Source organism: Drosophila bipectinata, chromosome 2R (genome assembly GCF_030179905.1).
Source record: "Drosophila bipectinata strain 14024-0381.07 chromosome 2R, DbipHiC1v2, whole genome shotgun sequence".
NCBI classification, from domain to species: domain Eukaryota; kingdom Metazoa; phylum Arthropoda; class Insecta; order Diptera; family Drosophilidae; genus Drosophila; species Drosophila bipectinata.
The window spans coordinates 20,564,031-20,580,278 of NC_091737.1; the positions used below are offsets into that span (position 1 = coordinate 20,564,031).

Sequence of the window (16,248 nt, forward strand, 5' to 3'; positions counted from 1 at the left end):
CGCTCGGCTGGCTGACACTGTCAGATATCTCCAAGTTCTGTTTTTTTTTTTTGCATCCTGGGGATATGCCTGGCAGGCTTAGGACTTTAATTTGTTTGATCCTTCTGCGTTTATCAGCGAAATCCACTTGCAAGTCGCTTCGCTCTGCGCCTGTCAATTTATTGAACTTTATTGAACTGTAAAAACGAGCATAAATAAAACGGAACACATCCTTGCAGGAAGTAGGATAAAATAAAAGGGAAAAAAAACTTCGATTTTGGAATATTATAGGGTATAGAGTACGGCAGAAATCTACATACATGTACATCCCCAATGGATGAATGATGGAGAGCCATTTCCCTTGTCCTTGCTGGGAAAGGGGCGGTTGGGCGGATGGGTTTGCGGCCATTCGCGCTTTTACGAGCCACCTGAATGAATGGATTTTTAGGGCTTTTCGAATATGTATTTTAATGGAGCTGGTGGCATGTACATACCACCGATGCCTCGCCACTCTCCGCTGCCTCTCTAAACACGAGCATTGGGAATTTTATTGGGTTTATTTTTTGCGTTTTTTGTTTGCTTTTGGGCTCTGGTGCTCTGGAGCACTCGGAGCTGCTGTTGGCACTTTCTGCCTTGTTGCCATTGATGGATTAGCACAGTAAGCCAAACAGGTGGTATGCTTCTGTTTTCAGCCCTCCCTCACTCAGATTTCCATACCAGCCCCCAGCTCCTCATCCATTGCCCACGTGGAATCCTTTGGGCCATTCGATGCATCATCAAACTGACAGGCAGAGCAAGGAGAGGGTTATCCGAGATGCTGTATCACTGTTTTATGGCCAAACATGGTACAAAAAGTGGTAAAAAATATAAGAGAAAAAATGTGAATCCTAAAAGGCTATTGTGTTGCTCTCTAAGCGGATCAACTATCAATAAACGATTGTTTTAGACGAGAAATAAAAGCACATAAATACCATTAGATTATAAATCGATTATAATCTGCACTTGAACTTGAACAGTAAGCCTTAGCAATTATCCTTATAAAGTGGCCATCATTTGCATATTAACTGAATCACTCAATCGCCCAAGAGCTCAGAGCTCAAAAGCCCGCACTGAGCTCGTCATCATCCCCATCAGGATCTGTTTAATCCCATTAGCACTTTGGAAACAATTCGATGCGAAAAGCATTTCAATTGGCAACCGCAGAATTAGAATTTTGTTGAAAAGTTTTAGCAGCAAGAGGCGGCAGCAGCTGCCGGCAGTCAGTTAACCAGTTTGCACTTTGGCCAAAATGTGTTGTGGCCAAACTAAAATAAATGTTTCGATTCTACCTTCACCTCCGCCTCCACTCTGACTTCAACCTCAGAGAAAAGGTGGTTGTAGAATGTTTTCAAAATTAAACAGCTTTTATGTACAAACAATTTTTGGAACATGGCACAGAAATTGATTTTTCGTTGGAAATACATTATCTTGGACATTTTATTTTATTGCGTTGAATTGGGGCAATATATGTGCCGGAGCGAGAATGTTAAGATTTATGGGTCGTTAACCAGGTGGCTGGTGGTGGTCAGGACCGGAGATTTCTTTCAGCCCGGCCCGTATGTACTGGCCTGTACTGTACTGGACCGAGCTGGACTGCCACTCGACTGGACCCTTTTGCCATAAATCCTTGAAAGAAGTCAGCCACGTGTGCCCCATTATCTAATGTGTCAGGTGGGTGCTTGGGTGTGTGTTGAGCTGGCATGGACTCGGGTGGCAGTTCCCATTAACGAGGCAAATATGTATTAATTGCGTATACGCACTGTGCTCACCAGTAGGGCACCAGACCAGAAAAGGTTATGCTAATTAGGACTCGACATTGCCTCTCCTCTCGCCGTACTTGATAAATCAATTAATTTATGCAACATCAGCAGGCTAATGCACTAAGGCCGAGGCTGCGGTGGTGGGCGGTCGGGGGGTAATGACACAATGCGCCGCAGGAGTCGCATCACCCAAACACATCCATTTAATTACAAACAGTGGCAGCGGGACAGCCTCCCTGCCATGACCCACCATGCCCCACTTGCAGCAGGAAAAGAGCACGCAGCATGTGGCAGCAACAGCATCAGCAGCAGCTTATTAACTATAGAAATTGATTTTGCCCGGGGGGGCGCCGCAGAGAAGCCTTTTCCCGAGGACCCCTTGGGAAACAGCCTGGCGGGGACGCTTATGCTAATGCCCAAAGGACGAAACTGAACACAGACAACCCGTTGGCCAACTAATCGTGTTTAATTTGCAGCAGACACAGCTCCCGACACCTGAACCGAAAAATCCTTTCCCCCATCCTGGTCATCGGGGCGAAGTTCGTTGCTCCGCGTTGGATCTGTTTTCAGCTCTTTGTTTGGACCGATAATAAGGTCCTTGATGTAGATGTCTATGCAAACTCCCGAAAACAGCCATTCATTACTTTAACTATTTAATTACACTTGAAGTTAGTCCGTCCCGTATTTTAATGGAGTGTATCCGTTAGCGGCACATAAATCTAAGAGGCCTGCCTTAATGACTGGGCCGGATTTTGGGTCCTTTCTGGAGAGGGCATTGCCGAAGCAACTAGTGATGTATTTTATTCAAGTCCCATAAAGTTTTCTGGTTATGGCTGGTGTTTAACATTAAAGTTGGCAGATTATCAAAGGTTTAGGCCTTAAAATTTAGGGGTTCTCTGTTTAGGAGGTTTCTATTAGCTAGTTGAGTGTATATTTTATAACATATGTATGTATGAAGTGATATTTAAAGAACAGTTTTTTGAAGAAATTATTCAGAAAAGGGTTTTATTTTATCTCCAAGATTAAATAGTTCTCTACGATTATCTTATAATCTTTAAGTATAATGTCTATAAGTCCCTCAAATGTTAACCTTTCTAGCTGAAATTTCTAAGCCGTCATCTTTACTTCCTTGGACAACCGTTAGAGCCCCATTAATGGGGATCTCTTCCTACCACTATTGAAAGGTACTGCGGCGGAAGAAACGGAGTGGAAGTGAAACAAATGCCGCTGGCACCAAAAAGCTCGCCACATCCGTCGACTTCGTTTCAGTGGCTGCCCGGGAATATATCGGGCTTCCCCGATACTGAATCGAATACGAATCCGAATCGGAATCCAAATCCGAATCGGGCTGAAACTGGCACAAAACCCATTTATAGATGTTTGTGTTTGTTTTGGCTGCCACTGTTGATTGCTGTTTTGCTTTGGCTTTTGTTGCTGTTGTTGCAACATGAGGTAGCAACACAACGGTCGTGGGTGTTGTTTATCTTATCAGCCGACAGTTTGGCCAAAACAGATGGCCAAAAACTAAACAATTGTTTTCGTTGGTGGTTGCTAGCTGTTTATTCTTTCTCACTGTGCCTCTGTTTTTGCCTGTTCCTGCCTCTTTCTGACATTAATTGCCACAAAAAGTGCCGGTAACCAAATGCATATAGTACCAGCAACATCATTAATTGCCAGTGCAACATTTGTTGATGTTGCCAGCAACATGGGTGGTGAGCCTTCGTCGCTTTTGAGCCTTTTGAGCCACAAGTGTCTTTCTGCTGGCTATTTGAACGGGCCAGGAAAACAAAGCAGCAACAGCCCGACACAGGGCGAGCTTGTGCTCCTTTGGGCCACAAACTTGCTCTCACTCTCGGCGGTTGTGTTCCACTTTCCGTTCTGTTTCTGGGCCGAGAGCTTTCGGCTTTTCCGACCGATTTCCTCGCTCAGTTCCTCGTCGTAGTTCATAGCGTTTGGTGGTCGCAGCGCAGTGAAAATCAGACTCCGTTTTGGCCAGAACAGTCTCTGGCTAAAACAAGAAGAGGAGAACTTTGAAAACGGGCGCGAACAAGTGAGCAGCAGCCGAGTGAAGTGTAAATAAATGAAATACCCCACACACACACACAGATACACACTTGTGCACAGTTGGAGTCTGGGCCGGGTTAATATATTTTTAGGTAACTGGCTGGAATTCTTAGGGCCCCTTCATAGGTGTGACATTCCACCAATTATTTGAATTCTAGCCATTGTGCACCATCCATCTTTGGTCTGCGGGCTTACCGCTCACTGACTATCTGACTGACTTTGTTGACTGGTGCGGCTGACTGATTCGGCTCACTGACTTGGCTGACTGAGATTGATATGGGAAACAATGCACTCGGGGTCTGGATAAAATGGGGCAACAGAAAGCAATTAAGCCCGCCACTCCAAAACTTTCCATACCGCCCTTCCCTCCTCGCCAGAGACCCTTAAAAAATGTGCAGCGCACAGAATTTTAATTGGAAAAAACTTGCCTAATTGAAGTTTAATAAACAAAAAGCGACGACGGCAAGAAGAAATGCAAATTCTGTGCCGGACAGTCCAGAAACTTATTTCCCACCCACTCCCGCTCTAATTTTCAATTAAAAGAAAACAAAGACAAAAAAAAAAGAATCCCATTTTCAGTGCAATGACCACCGCAGAGTCCGAGGCCCCAGGAACTGAAGCCTCTACATTGTTCACAGTTGGCTTCCGTCTGGAATACAAATTAAACAAAAAAAAAAGTTTCTATAAAATCCTGACCGGATTCTGTGGGAGTTTCCACGTATTTCTGTATCCGCTGGCAATTAAAATATGCATGAAATGTAAATGAGAGATGCCCGAAACTAAAGCCCAGACCCAAACTCAAACACAAGTGTCCTTGTTAAGTCCTCAAAATTCTGTTTATTAAATCCAGAGCCAGCCAAGCCAAAGCAGAGTGCAAATGAAAAAGTGAAAACAAATTGTTTAAATTAAAGATTTCACACAAAGAGAGAAATAAAGAACGTGAATCAATCAGTTGAAATAAATCGAGGAACGGGAATGAAGGATATCGGACCGAGATTGAAAATTGCCGGAAAGGTAAGCCAACATCCAGGCCAAAGTACTTGGAGAGCCGTGTTTATATTTCAACTACCCACTTACACTCCCCATAGGCCTTTTGGTAATTAGTTTTCCCTGTGGTCCCTCGGTATGGATTCCCCTCACAGCCCCCAGAATACATTCTTTGGCAGCCCATGCGGCGTATGCGTAATATTAAGATAATTGAATGGGCCATGACACACAACAAACAGCAAACAACAAAAAAGAAAATGAGAATGAAAATGCGAACGAAAATGGAAATGAAAATGTTTCATTTTTTTTTTTCTGGCACTCTGCCTCCCTCTGGTCTCTGTCTTTTGGCCATCATAAAGCATGTTCCGAGCCGGCTCGGCATATCCTTTCATTGCTTCTCATGTCGAAAATGGCCAATAAAAATGTTTACGACACACGCACAGAGGCGGGCCAGGTGAATTCTTGGAAAATGTGTTTCAAGAAGCCTTGACTGCTTATTAAAAAATTACCCATTACGTGCACATTAAATTTTTCTCGTTTATCCTTCATTATTTGGCATTTTCATAAAGAGTTTAGTGTCTGATAGCTCGTCCTGATGACACACACACATAGCGCTCACCGAGACTGGGGCCTTCGTCTAATTAGAAGGAGGCCTGGCCAGAAGTTGATAAGGGTAAATTGGCAAATAATTAATCGCCAGTTCATTTGGAAAGCAACCACCACAGTTATGGCCCCATGTCGAAGTTAAAGAGTGGAAACTTCAAGTCTAAGAATACATTGTTTATAGTAATAAAAAGGCTTTCGTTTTGGGGAAAGACTATGTACGAGTGAAAATAAATACTGAGAGATAAATTTGCTTTCATTTTTGTTTACTCGCCGGTACATTTTTGCCAGTGAAGCAATCAAGCTAAATAAATAAAACTCAAACCGAAAATGGCATTAAAATGTCTTTGGGTTCTTGGATGAAGTTATGCCAAGCGAAAGGCACAGAGTACAAAGTTTGTTTTCCCCAGAAATTGATTTTCTCATATTAAAACATGATTTAAGCATTTGTGGGGGCAATTACACGTTGATAATCAATTTAGACGGCCAGTTACCAGAGCGAGAATTTAATTTAAGGCCCGGAGTGGAGTCCTCTGATGCCTTATTTGATTTATGGCGTATGCGTAATTTCGTTTCCGTTGAGCTCTAAATACACATAAAATCTTGTTTATATTTGCACGCGCAATTCTTCTACATTTATTCCGATCCAAAATCTTTTATATCCACACTCGAATTATTCGAAAGGCATAAAATACTGCAAAGAACAGCAGCAAACAATTGCAGAAGGCGTATCGCTTTGCATGTCTCGGCCTCAAAACGTAATGGCTCTCAAAAATTTTATATTTATTGAAACTATAAAATGTTTATGCACTTGACCCGGCCAGCTATAGAAAATTAATTTGGGTCAAAACAGAATCCAAAGGCGATCATTTTGCCATATTCCCGACTTGGCCAATTCTATTTTACTGCCAATCTGCTTGCCAGACTCTAGACTTGGCACCTTTTTTATGGCATCCGGCTGGCCGTTCTTTTGTTCTGTGAATGGACAGTGAACGATGTTTCGAGTGTTTAGTGTAAACATTCTTGAATACTCATCCGAATGAAAAATGTAGTTCAAGTGAATTGGGCCAATTGCTAGAAACGAATACGATTTGGAGAAAATTAAAGAAGAGTTATACGAGTGGGAAGAGTTTATTTTAAAGACCCTAATTAGGATTAAATCATTCAAGTGAGTGTGTTCAAGTACTCGGAATAATTTTTATTCACACAATAAAATGCAAATAAAACTCTCATTAAATCCTATCGTGTTCACTTTTGTGAAATAAAAACTGCATTATAATGAAGCGAACTTTTTTGGCCTTCAAATGCTATCCCCATACAATTGTGGCTTAAATTAATCAACAACTTTTTTGTGCCATGTTCAATTAGCTAAAGTGCGGTTTGGTATTTAATTCCTTTTTTTTTTTTTTGTTGTACTGACCTGCTGACCCTTTTCAGATAGAAAGGTCGGAACAGAGGAGACAGCCAACCTGGCGTATGAGTAATGCGCGTGCAAAACATTTATCTGGCAACGCACACTTTCAACGCCAAGTGAGGGCGCTTAAAACTTTAAACGAGTATCCTGTTGGGTGTGTCCTCTCCGCCCGGCACACTCGAAGGACAATGTGCGAGTGTCCTGTCCTTCAGATTATGGGGGAAACTGACGGGATAACTGGCGTGACGGTAAAGTGCAATAAATCAGCACTCGAACCACTTAATAAGGATGGCCAACCATCACACACACATACTGGCACGCATCCTTTTTTCAAAATATTTTCCTTTTTATTTGTCCTGGCATTTTTTGCCGCCTTTTCTATGTTTTTTTCTCTCTCTCTCTCTCTTGGCCAGAAATGAATTATGGCAGGGAAAACAAAGGGAAATATGCGGAAAATGGCTAAAACTGGGAAAAGCAGCTGGCCAAGAAAAGAGTGAAGGGGTGGGAGAGGAGATGTGAAGTTGATAGAAATAGAATTATTAACAAATGCCGACAGCTCGCCTTGTAAACACACATTACCCACAGCGATCCTCACTCGATGCCCCCTCAGATTAATTCGTGGGCGTGGCAGTGGAATGTTTTCGTCACGCTCTTTAATTGCCACAACTAGATGGCGTGGGCGTGGCAGCTGGCAGTGCCGCCTTTATTCTGTTTTGATTACCAGCCAGGCCAAAAATATTATTTTCAATTTATAATTTTTGCTTGCGCATCTGTTTAGCATAAAGCCATTGCGAATTGGCCATAATTTGTTACCAACTTATGGGTATGGGTGTGCTGCTCTTATCGCCATCAAAATAAAAGCTCATTAATGCGGCATTCGAAAGATTTTAAATATTTGCACAGCGTTTTGTTATTACCATTTTGCCAGACGACGAACCCCCACCCACCCACTGTCCCTGGCCACGCCCCCTATATCATGGCCCCCCTATATTTAAATGCTCTTGTATTATGCATACGCTTTTGTGGCTTTCGGTGTGTGTGTGTCTCGACATGTGTGTGTGTGTCTGTTTGTTTGCGGGCGTCGGTGAGCGCCTCGATTTTAATTAAATATGAAATTCGCTCGCCCTGGCTAGTCGGCGCTGGGCGCAGCTGGAAGCGAATACACAAAAATCAAACAAATAACAAAAAAAAAAATCAACTAATTAAATAAGACAACGAACTTTGGATTCTCTGGGGCTGCGGAAAATTAAATTAAAAACTAAATAAAGTTTAAGAATAAACTGATAGAATAAATAAAAGTAATATTAGAAAAACCATTCCCTAAATGTACAATGCCTCTTATACAATACCTCTTTCTGATTAATTTCATCTTCATCCCAGTCATCTATTACCTTACAACCTTAAATTTAAAAGAAGTGTCACATTTATCTTTAGAAACATTCCATTTTCCCTTCCGTTCCATTTATTTTTTCTTCAAAATACCCCATGCATTCTCACAGTTGTCGGAAAGTTGAGTGAAACGGGAACTAAAGGTGGAAAACGGATGTCGGGGAAGCAGTACGAGAACTTGTCATCCCGGAATTAGTCATTCCCATTCCCAAGTTGGCGACAAACACCCACAGCCACCCACTGGCTCCATTGCTTTAAAAATTCTTTTCAATTGCTGGTCTTAAATGGTACGATAGATCCAATCAGACTTAGTCATGTTGTTTTGAGTTATTTTCTGTTTTGCTCACTTGGACGATAGTAATCCGCTTTAAATAAAGATGATAGGTAGTACATGGAGCATGAAAGACCTCAGAAATGGGAATTCCTTTTTAAAGAGGGAGTTTCGTTTAAACGCTTTTAAAAATTCTCTCCCATAAAAGCAATTATTCAAAGTCAAAAACGGTGTTAAAATTATGCACCTAGTATGGTATTTTTTCTAAATAAACCTTGGCTTTGCGTGTCGGTATGCCGAGAGTGGAAATAATGGAAGAACTGGCTCGTAAAAATAAAAAAAAACACTGTTGCATGCGTTTTGACGTGAAACCCATTTGGGCCCGGGCTGCTGTCGTTTTCTGGTTGCTGTTTTCAACGCAATCTGCGCCACTTGTTTATGGCCGTTTAATGAATGTTGGCACTTGGCGTGCACCAGCCACAGGGACTGTGGCAAGAACACAAACTCCTAGCAGCAACTTGGTGCAACGCGGCTGCTGCCGCTGCTGCTGCTGCAAGCTCAAAAACAGCACTACATGCAACAAAATGAAACGCAAACGAGCCAGGAAAGCCTTGGGTTAGTCCTCCGGTAAAACCAATTTGGAGCAAAACGGCCGTAGAGACCGCAGGAGGAGTGTGTTGTTGCCAGGATTTTAGGTCAGACTCGATGCATGCACAGCGGCTGCCAGCGTCCTACATCCTATCCATTTCACACTGAAAAGATTCAAAAGGGTTTTTTTATGTTACTATAACTCTTCAGACACACTATCTCCTTTGAAACCATAGTACATTAATGTCTTTCAATATCCTTGCTCGATGACATCGCGTTCAAGCTGTTATCGATACATCGTCCTTAATCTTCATCGTCCTTAAAGTATCTCGCATTATCACTATGTTTTTTGCCTAACAATATTTAATAATCTTTGTCACTTATATTTTTTTATATCTTGTGTAACAAGACAATACCCACAAGGATTCTTTATATTTTCTATTTTTTATATTCCATGAGCTGTAAGACAATCTCTGCAACAAACATGTTTCTTTGGCACTTAAACGTAACCTTCACCAAACTTAACCCCTTAAGTTTACTGAATAAACAAAAGAGTTTAAATGAAAATGGAAATTAAATTTTCCTGGGCGCCGGAAAACTTTAGCTCGAGTTTAATTTGGCTAATGAAAAGCGCAAAATGTTGTCTCAATAGCAGCAGCATTCACCCAAAAGTGTAGAAAGTGTAGAAAGTGGTTGAAGCAATGGCAGGGAAAAGTTTCACATAGCAGCTTAAAAAGCCACAATTGAAATACCCTCGAAAACGAACTCCATTGTCAGTCGCTAAATTTTGAGAAACAAAAAAAGTAAACTTTGGCAATCAATAATTTTGAATTTAGTCGCATTTTCCTGCTGGTGGCCTAATTGGAACACATGCACGCACTCTTACTCGCACACACACGTGCTGCCATGAAAATGATTTGTGATTTGTGGCGATAAGTGGGTGAGTGGGCGTACGGATAAGGGGGGTCAGAGTGGGTGGGGGCATGAGGCATGGGGCATGAGATATATAAGGGAATGTACACACAACCCACATTCACGTAGCACGCATCATTAACTTGAAAGCTGCTTATCATATTTATTCATTGTACAATTACGCGTTTCATACGAATGGCAGACTTCTTAAAAAAAAAAATACTTCCAAAAGCCATAGAACGCAGTACTCTCAGTAATTTCCAAGAATTTTTTAAAAGCTTTTTTATTGAATACGAAGTCTAACAACTTGTATACAAGTATTTAATATTTAAAGCTGTTAACAGAAAAACAGACCACCTCTATTACCCTTCTCTCGTATGAAGAAAGAAAATAATCTCTTAACCAATTACTAATCAAATAACATTAAATAATATTCAAGAGCCCCCACTTCACAGTACCTGAGACACCTGACACCTGCCACTCTCCTACCGCTTCCCATTACCTGTATTGTGAATTCCCCAGGCTTTACACAAAAGATTGAACGACGCAAAAGTAAATCCTTAAATAATTAAATACGAAAAGGCGGGTGAGCTTCCCGGGGAGCTCCCTCTGTCAGTTACCCCAATTCTCTCAGAGTCTCAAGCAACCCGTTCCCTTTCCTGCTCAAAGGACGAAATTCTTGCCATAATAATGTGTAAATAGAATCAAAATTGTTGACTCTGGCCGGGCCAAGTTTACCCGAAAATTGAAAGGGGGCAGGGAGAACCAAGAAAAGAAGAGAAAGAGCCATTTGAGGAAAATGTTAAGACTACAATAAGTTAACGCACACTCCCCCACTGACTCCCCCTTGTGTGTCAGATCACCTTGCAACACGCACTGTACACAGTCAGACATAAAAAAGAAAATTCATTGACATGAAATTCGGGGGGCATTTTACGTGACAATGCCATGAAATCGAATTTGCCAAGCGACCGGAAATGCGCACAACTTTATGCGAGCATGTGTCTGTGTGTGTTGAGTTAGTGTGTGTGTGTTCCCAGACAGACAAAGAATAAGCTAGAAGAAGAACAGGATGGAGGCGGAGCTGCCACTGCTGTCGACATGTTTTCTGATTTATGCCGCACTTTCCATAAGTTTTTCCATGTTTTAGGCTCGAACCCGCCAATGTATTCAGCCATGAATTGCGTGAGCTGCCTGTTCAAGCTTATTTACTTTTTTGCCAGCTACCAGTTACCAGTTAGAGCTGTCAACTTGGCTATTCACTGGGCTTCTGGCCAGAAGGCTTCTCCTCCGAAGGATAAAAGTATTTTCGATTCAATTTTGTTACCCTCTTTGGCCACTCAGTAGACCATAAACGAAAGGATTTCATGTGGGCTTCATATTTTTCCCCGATTTTTTCCATTCATTTTATGGAATTTCAAACAGGTTTATTTCATTCTAAAAAAAAAAGTATCTCCAGGGGGTTTCAAAAATGAAAAATGTTAGAAAAGAGGTATTCTTTTTTGGTAAAAGTTTTCATTAAAAATTCATATTTGAATAGAAATATTTATACATATTGAAGTCATCATTTTTTAAAGCTTTCTTTTAAATGGGATCTCCACCATTAAGTCCTTGACTTGGCCAATTTAAATACTTTATTTTGGCAACACTAATGCCACATCCTCTATAGATACAAAAAAAAGGGCTGCAGGATCTTAAATCCAAAAACAAAGAAAACGACTCAGAAACAGAAACAGAAAACACAAACAGGCGACAAGTGGGGCCCCCGAATAAAAGACACACTTGGAATTGTTTTTGCATTTCTTTGGCTCCTTTCTCCGGCTGTATTGCTACCTGCTCTGCATAAATAAAATGCGGGCCCTGGCATGGCATGGCAGCAGCTGCTGGATGCTGGCTTCTGATTCTGCTGTTGCTTTTGAAAAGTGGGCAATGTGACGATGACCTTCAGGTAAGCAGAAAAGCTGAGAACAAAATTGTCAAAGAACACGAGCTGAAAATTAAAAGCCTCAGGCGCAAGGAGCACAAAGCAAGGACACAATTGGTTCTGCCTCGTCGAGCAGCAGGGATTCGTGGTTGAAAAGGGTTGCGAGTCAAGGGCCATCGAAACCCCACAGAATTGACTTCATCGACTGCACCCTCAAAAGCTTCCAGAGAGATGAGCAAAAGGATCTGTTAAGTGCTGAGGAACCATTGATATTGTTTGGTTCATAAATCAAAGCCACAATGTTTGCAGTAAACACATACAAGAAATTAAAAAACTACATAAGATAAAAAAAATAAAGGCTTCATGAATGCTTATATTGATTTGTATTTATGGTATTTTATTTATATATATTTATGTATATATTTTTCTCTTTATGTACAAATGCAAATTGCTTTCTCACTGCCTTAATGCGTCCGAGCACGTGGCTGATTACAGGAAGCAGTCCAAAATCGAACGTTGGCAATTTGGGGCCCATTTTCGTGTAGCCGGGGCCAACAGTTACAGCCCGAAATTGTTCAATTTTCACGCTGGACCAGTAACAGCATGGGCCCAAAAAAAAAAATTGGCATAAAAACAACATAGAAACCAACCGAATCAATTGTCCTGCGCGAGAATGGGAAGCAAACTTTCGGTAAATGGCAGCTCATTTTGTATTTATCAAAGGAGCCGATGGGGCTGAGGGACTGACAGAAGGAGCCAGGACGAAGAAGCCACGTCTGGCCTGATGGCGGCATAAACTTTTATTTCAATGAGAGTCATGAGCAATTCCACAGTTTTGTGCACACTGGTTAGTGATCTTAAAGTTCATCTCATCGCTTTTTCTTTTCAAAATATTACTCATCCGCCTGGTGGTCTATTATAAAGTTCTTTTTATAAATATTATCTTAAATAAACTACCAAATCAAGTCATGTTAAGCCTTTAAAACCTAAAACACCTCTAGCTTATGTTTCCCAAAAATATTACTCATACGCCTAGTGGTCAGTTGGTATATCCTTTCTATTGAAGCCATAAAACTAATACCATAAGCCCACTGTGCAGCGAAGCAGTCCCAGCTGTGCCGAAAAAAAATGGAGGAGAAGCAAGACACTAACACATTCGCATATTTTGCCTGCTCCGTCGCACTTTCTTGCCATTTCCGCTGTTGCACGAGACTCGGCGAAAGTTGTGTGGCATACTTTTCGGCAGCATTTCGCCTTGGCATACAAATGCAGGTAATAACGTCGCAGGAGGAGGAGGTGGTTCGGAGGAAGGAGGTGGCTTGGCATTTGCAAATGAAACGCGACTGTTCTAATTTTGGCCTGCCTGGAATTCCGTACGTTGTTTCTTTGTTTTCACTTAAATATTTATACAAAAAATGAGCAGCTAAGCGAGCACACACAATGACATACTTGCACGCACACACATACCATATGTATATGTATGTCTGTGTACAAACACAATGTGCAGCATCGGATTTATTATTAATGCTTCCATACGGTCCATGTTTGTTCCTCACAAAAATCTGCTGAGTGGGCTGGATTTTGCGACTTCTCCGTCCTCCTCTGGCTTGTTGTTGTTTTCGTCCGGTGCTTGCCCAGGGCCTTTATCCTTCCAGCCCCTTTGCGGCCGGGTTCTGGCCTGGTTTGTTCCGTTTTGCTTCGGCCTGTTGCGGCCATTGGCTTATTATCATTTATTTATTTATTTATGTCTGGAGCTTCAGTGGCAATATTTTATTTCCATTTCGGTTTGCGGATGCTGGGCCACTCGGATTTCGTTTGTGCAAATCATCGTGGGTCAAAGGTTAGGGCTATTTGACCACCGAGCCTGGCTCCATTAATAAGCCCAGCCAGGATATATAGAAATATCCAGTTGGTCCTGACAGCAAGATGTGGCGTTTATTGAATTGTGATGAAAATATATGGTGGAAAGTGATTTTCCTTCGAGGCCTTTTCCAGTATTACTTAATTATTAAAGATAAAAAATAAAGCTCTAGCTTTAATTCTTAAAGAATTTTTAAAACTTTCAACCGGCCAATTATTTATATTTCCGCCAATAAACCCAAAGAAAAGACACTCCTTCGATGAAATTAAATATTCAGGAGCTTTTTCCTGCCATCGATTCCATTTAATATGCAACTGGAATGACGGGTTGCACTTATTCCTGAAATATCATTATCCTTCTGTCCACTCTCCTTCTGCGGCAATTGAAAAAGTCAAACAGCAATTGTTGAAAGGTCCTGTCCGTCGCTGGGTTCGAGCTTGGTTAATATTTAACTCGATATCGATGGCATCGAGGCCCTGGACATTTCTTATTCAATGCAACTGAACCGGCCAACCCACACCCACACACGGCCATTTCCCGTTTCGTCCCCCTAATGGCAGCCATTTGACACTCAGGAGTCGGGGCGAAGCTCAATGGAAGAGTAATAGCCGGGCCAACACAAGAAGAAATTGTGTTTGCTTTCGGCCATTAATATGGCTGCCTATTCCCCAACCAATATCCGCACCCATACCCTCATGCCACTTCGATTTTACCCCAAAGGACATTCTGTTATTTGACAGTTTTGACGAAACGTTGCCCCAAAACGTCGGAAATTGGCTAATAATGGGGTTAATCGCCAATAATGATCGTTCCCAGACAAGGTAAATTGTCTGTTAAACAAGAATGCAGTACAGGCCCCGGGAATGGTCAGGTCTTGATGGGTTTTGAAGATGTTAGGAGACTGATTATTTCAGTTTCTATTCACAAAATGAATTTAAATCTTAAAAGTTTGTATTATAAACCCTTACAAGCCCATTAAAGTTAATTTTAAGCTTTGTGATTAAATTTTTAGCAAAGTAAATATTTACAAACGGTCATCACCTGGTTCTGGCTTAACCTTTTTTGGTTCTACCTGATGACCACGTCTGTGGTCAGCACTTGGTCGGGCCATATAATTTTCACATCGTTGAGAACGATGTTGGCCCGGCGAGGCGAGGCAAGGCGCTCATTAAGCTTAATTCGTTAGAAATCAAATATTTAAGAGATAACCCAGATTGACGGCGAGCACGTGTCTGTGTGCGTGAGCGGATGGAGGCAAGGCTGATGGAAATTGACACTCCTGGCACCTTACAATGTGTGTGTGCCACAAAGGATGCCACCGAAAGGAGAACCCCTTTTTCCCCGCTTTCCTGCGCCGTTGTCCTAACGAGCAATTTAACCAACTCATTGAAGCGGAATTAATGGCAATCGATTTTGTTTGGCGGCCAACAGACAGTACCATGCAGGATAAACGGGTCTTTATTAGTGGATGGACAGTATCAGGATGCTTAGAACTGAAAGACTCTAAAGTATAGCCAGATTCAACTTGAACATAATCCACTTTTCACCCCATTTCTGGATCCCGAAACTTGCCAGAAACATTTCCCACCAAATGTTTCAATCAACAACTCAGTCAAATTTTAACACTTGCTGACTTGTCCAACTTATGTGCCCCTCCCCTCCTGCCGATTTCATATAGTATTTTGTGTATATATGTTGGGACTTATCCCTCGCCAGATCATCGTAGAGGATGAAAGTTTTGTGGGCTCGTGTGGGTTGCTTTTTTATTACGTTGGGGGGTTATGCAAAAAGTTTCCCTCGCATAAATACAATTTTTGCTCTTTTCAATTTTTATTTGCAGTTGAATCGAGAAGGATAAACTTTCGGACCGCTATGCACAGGACCCGTGCGGGTCCGCCGACTGAGTGCGGCCACAGATAGAAACCAACGAGGTACACACAGAGATACCATCGCCAGATATACAGATACAGATACAGATACAAGCCCCATTCACACAAATATCTAGTGGATTTGAACATGTGCCAAAAGTGCGGGCTGCTTGTAGCTGATTCTGGTAAAACCGCGACGGGGGCGACGATGCTGCTTGATTTTGGCCAAGTTAAATAAACAAGCCAATCCACAGCGCACACACCCACACCCACACCCACACTCTCCCCACACACGCCACACTTTCACATAGATACTCAATACCAATACAAATAGCACACTCAATCACAAACACAAAAACAAATAGGTTCCGGGGGAAAAGGATATTCGAAATGGCCGCTCCCATCGACGAGAGTGTGCTGAATGCACTGAGGGGCGTCACCTCCGCCCAGACCCGGCTGCCCAAGCCGCTCCTCATCAAGATCTATGTGGCCAGCCTGAAGCACGAGTTCAACCAGGAGCGCCGCATGCTCCTCGAGCTGGTGGGTCCGGAGCTGCAGACCCTCTACGATGATCGTCAAATCGAGGTGA

The 16,248-nt window shown here is 42.1% G+C and overlaps 1 protein-coding gene across 5 annotated transcripts in view; it reads left to right on the forward strand.

Moving 5' to 3' along the window:
• The first annotated feature begins 3,725 nt into the window (after positions 1-3,725).
• LOC108122468 (protein qui-1) overlaps positions 3,726-16,248 on the forward strand; it is a 32,479-nt gene continuing 19,956 nt past the window's right edge. For all 5 annotated transcript variants that reach the window (XR_011442351.1, XR_011442352.1, XM_017237065.3 and 2 more), the window contains exons 1-3: positions 3,726-3,850; positions 4,693-4,856; positions 15,632-16,244. Coding sequence is in view for 3 of the 5 variants with exons in the window: in XM_017237065.3 (XP_017092554.2) it covers positions 16,050-16,244 (195 nt within the window). In the remaining 2 variants the exon portion in view is untranslated. The remainder of the gene's footprint in view (positions 3,851-4,692; positions 4,857-15,631; positions 16,245-16,248) is intronic.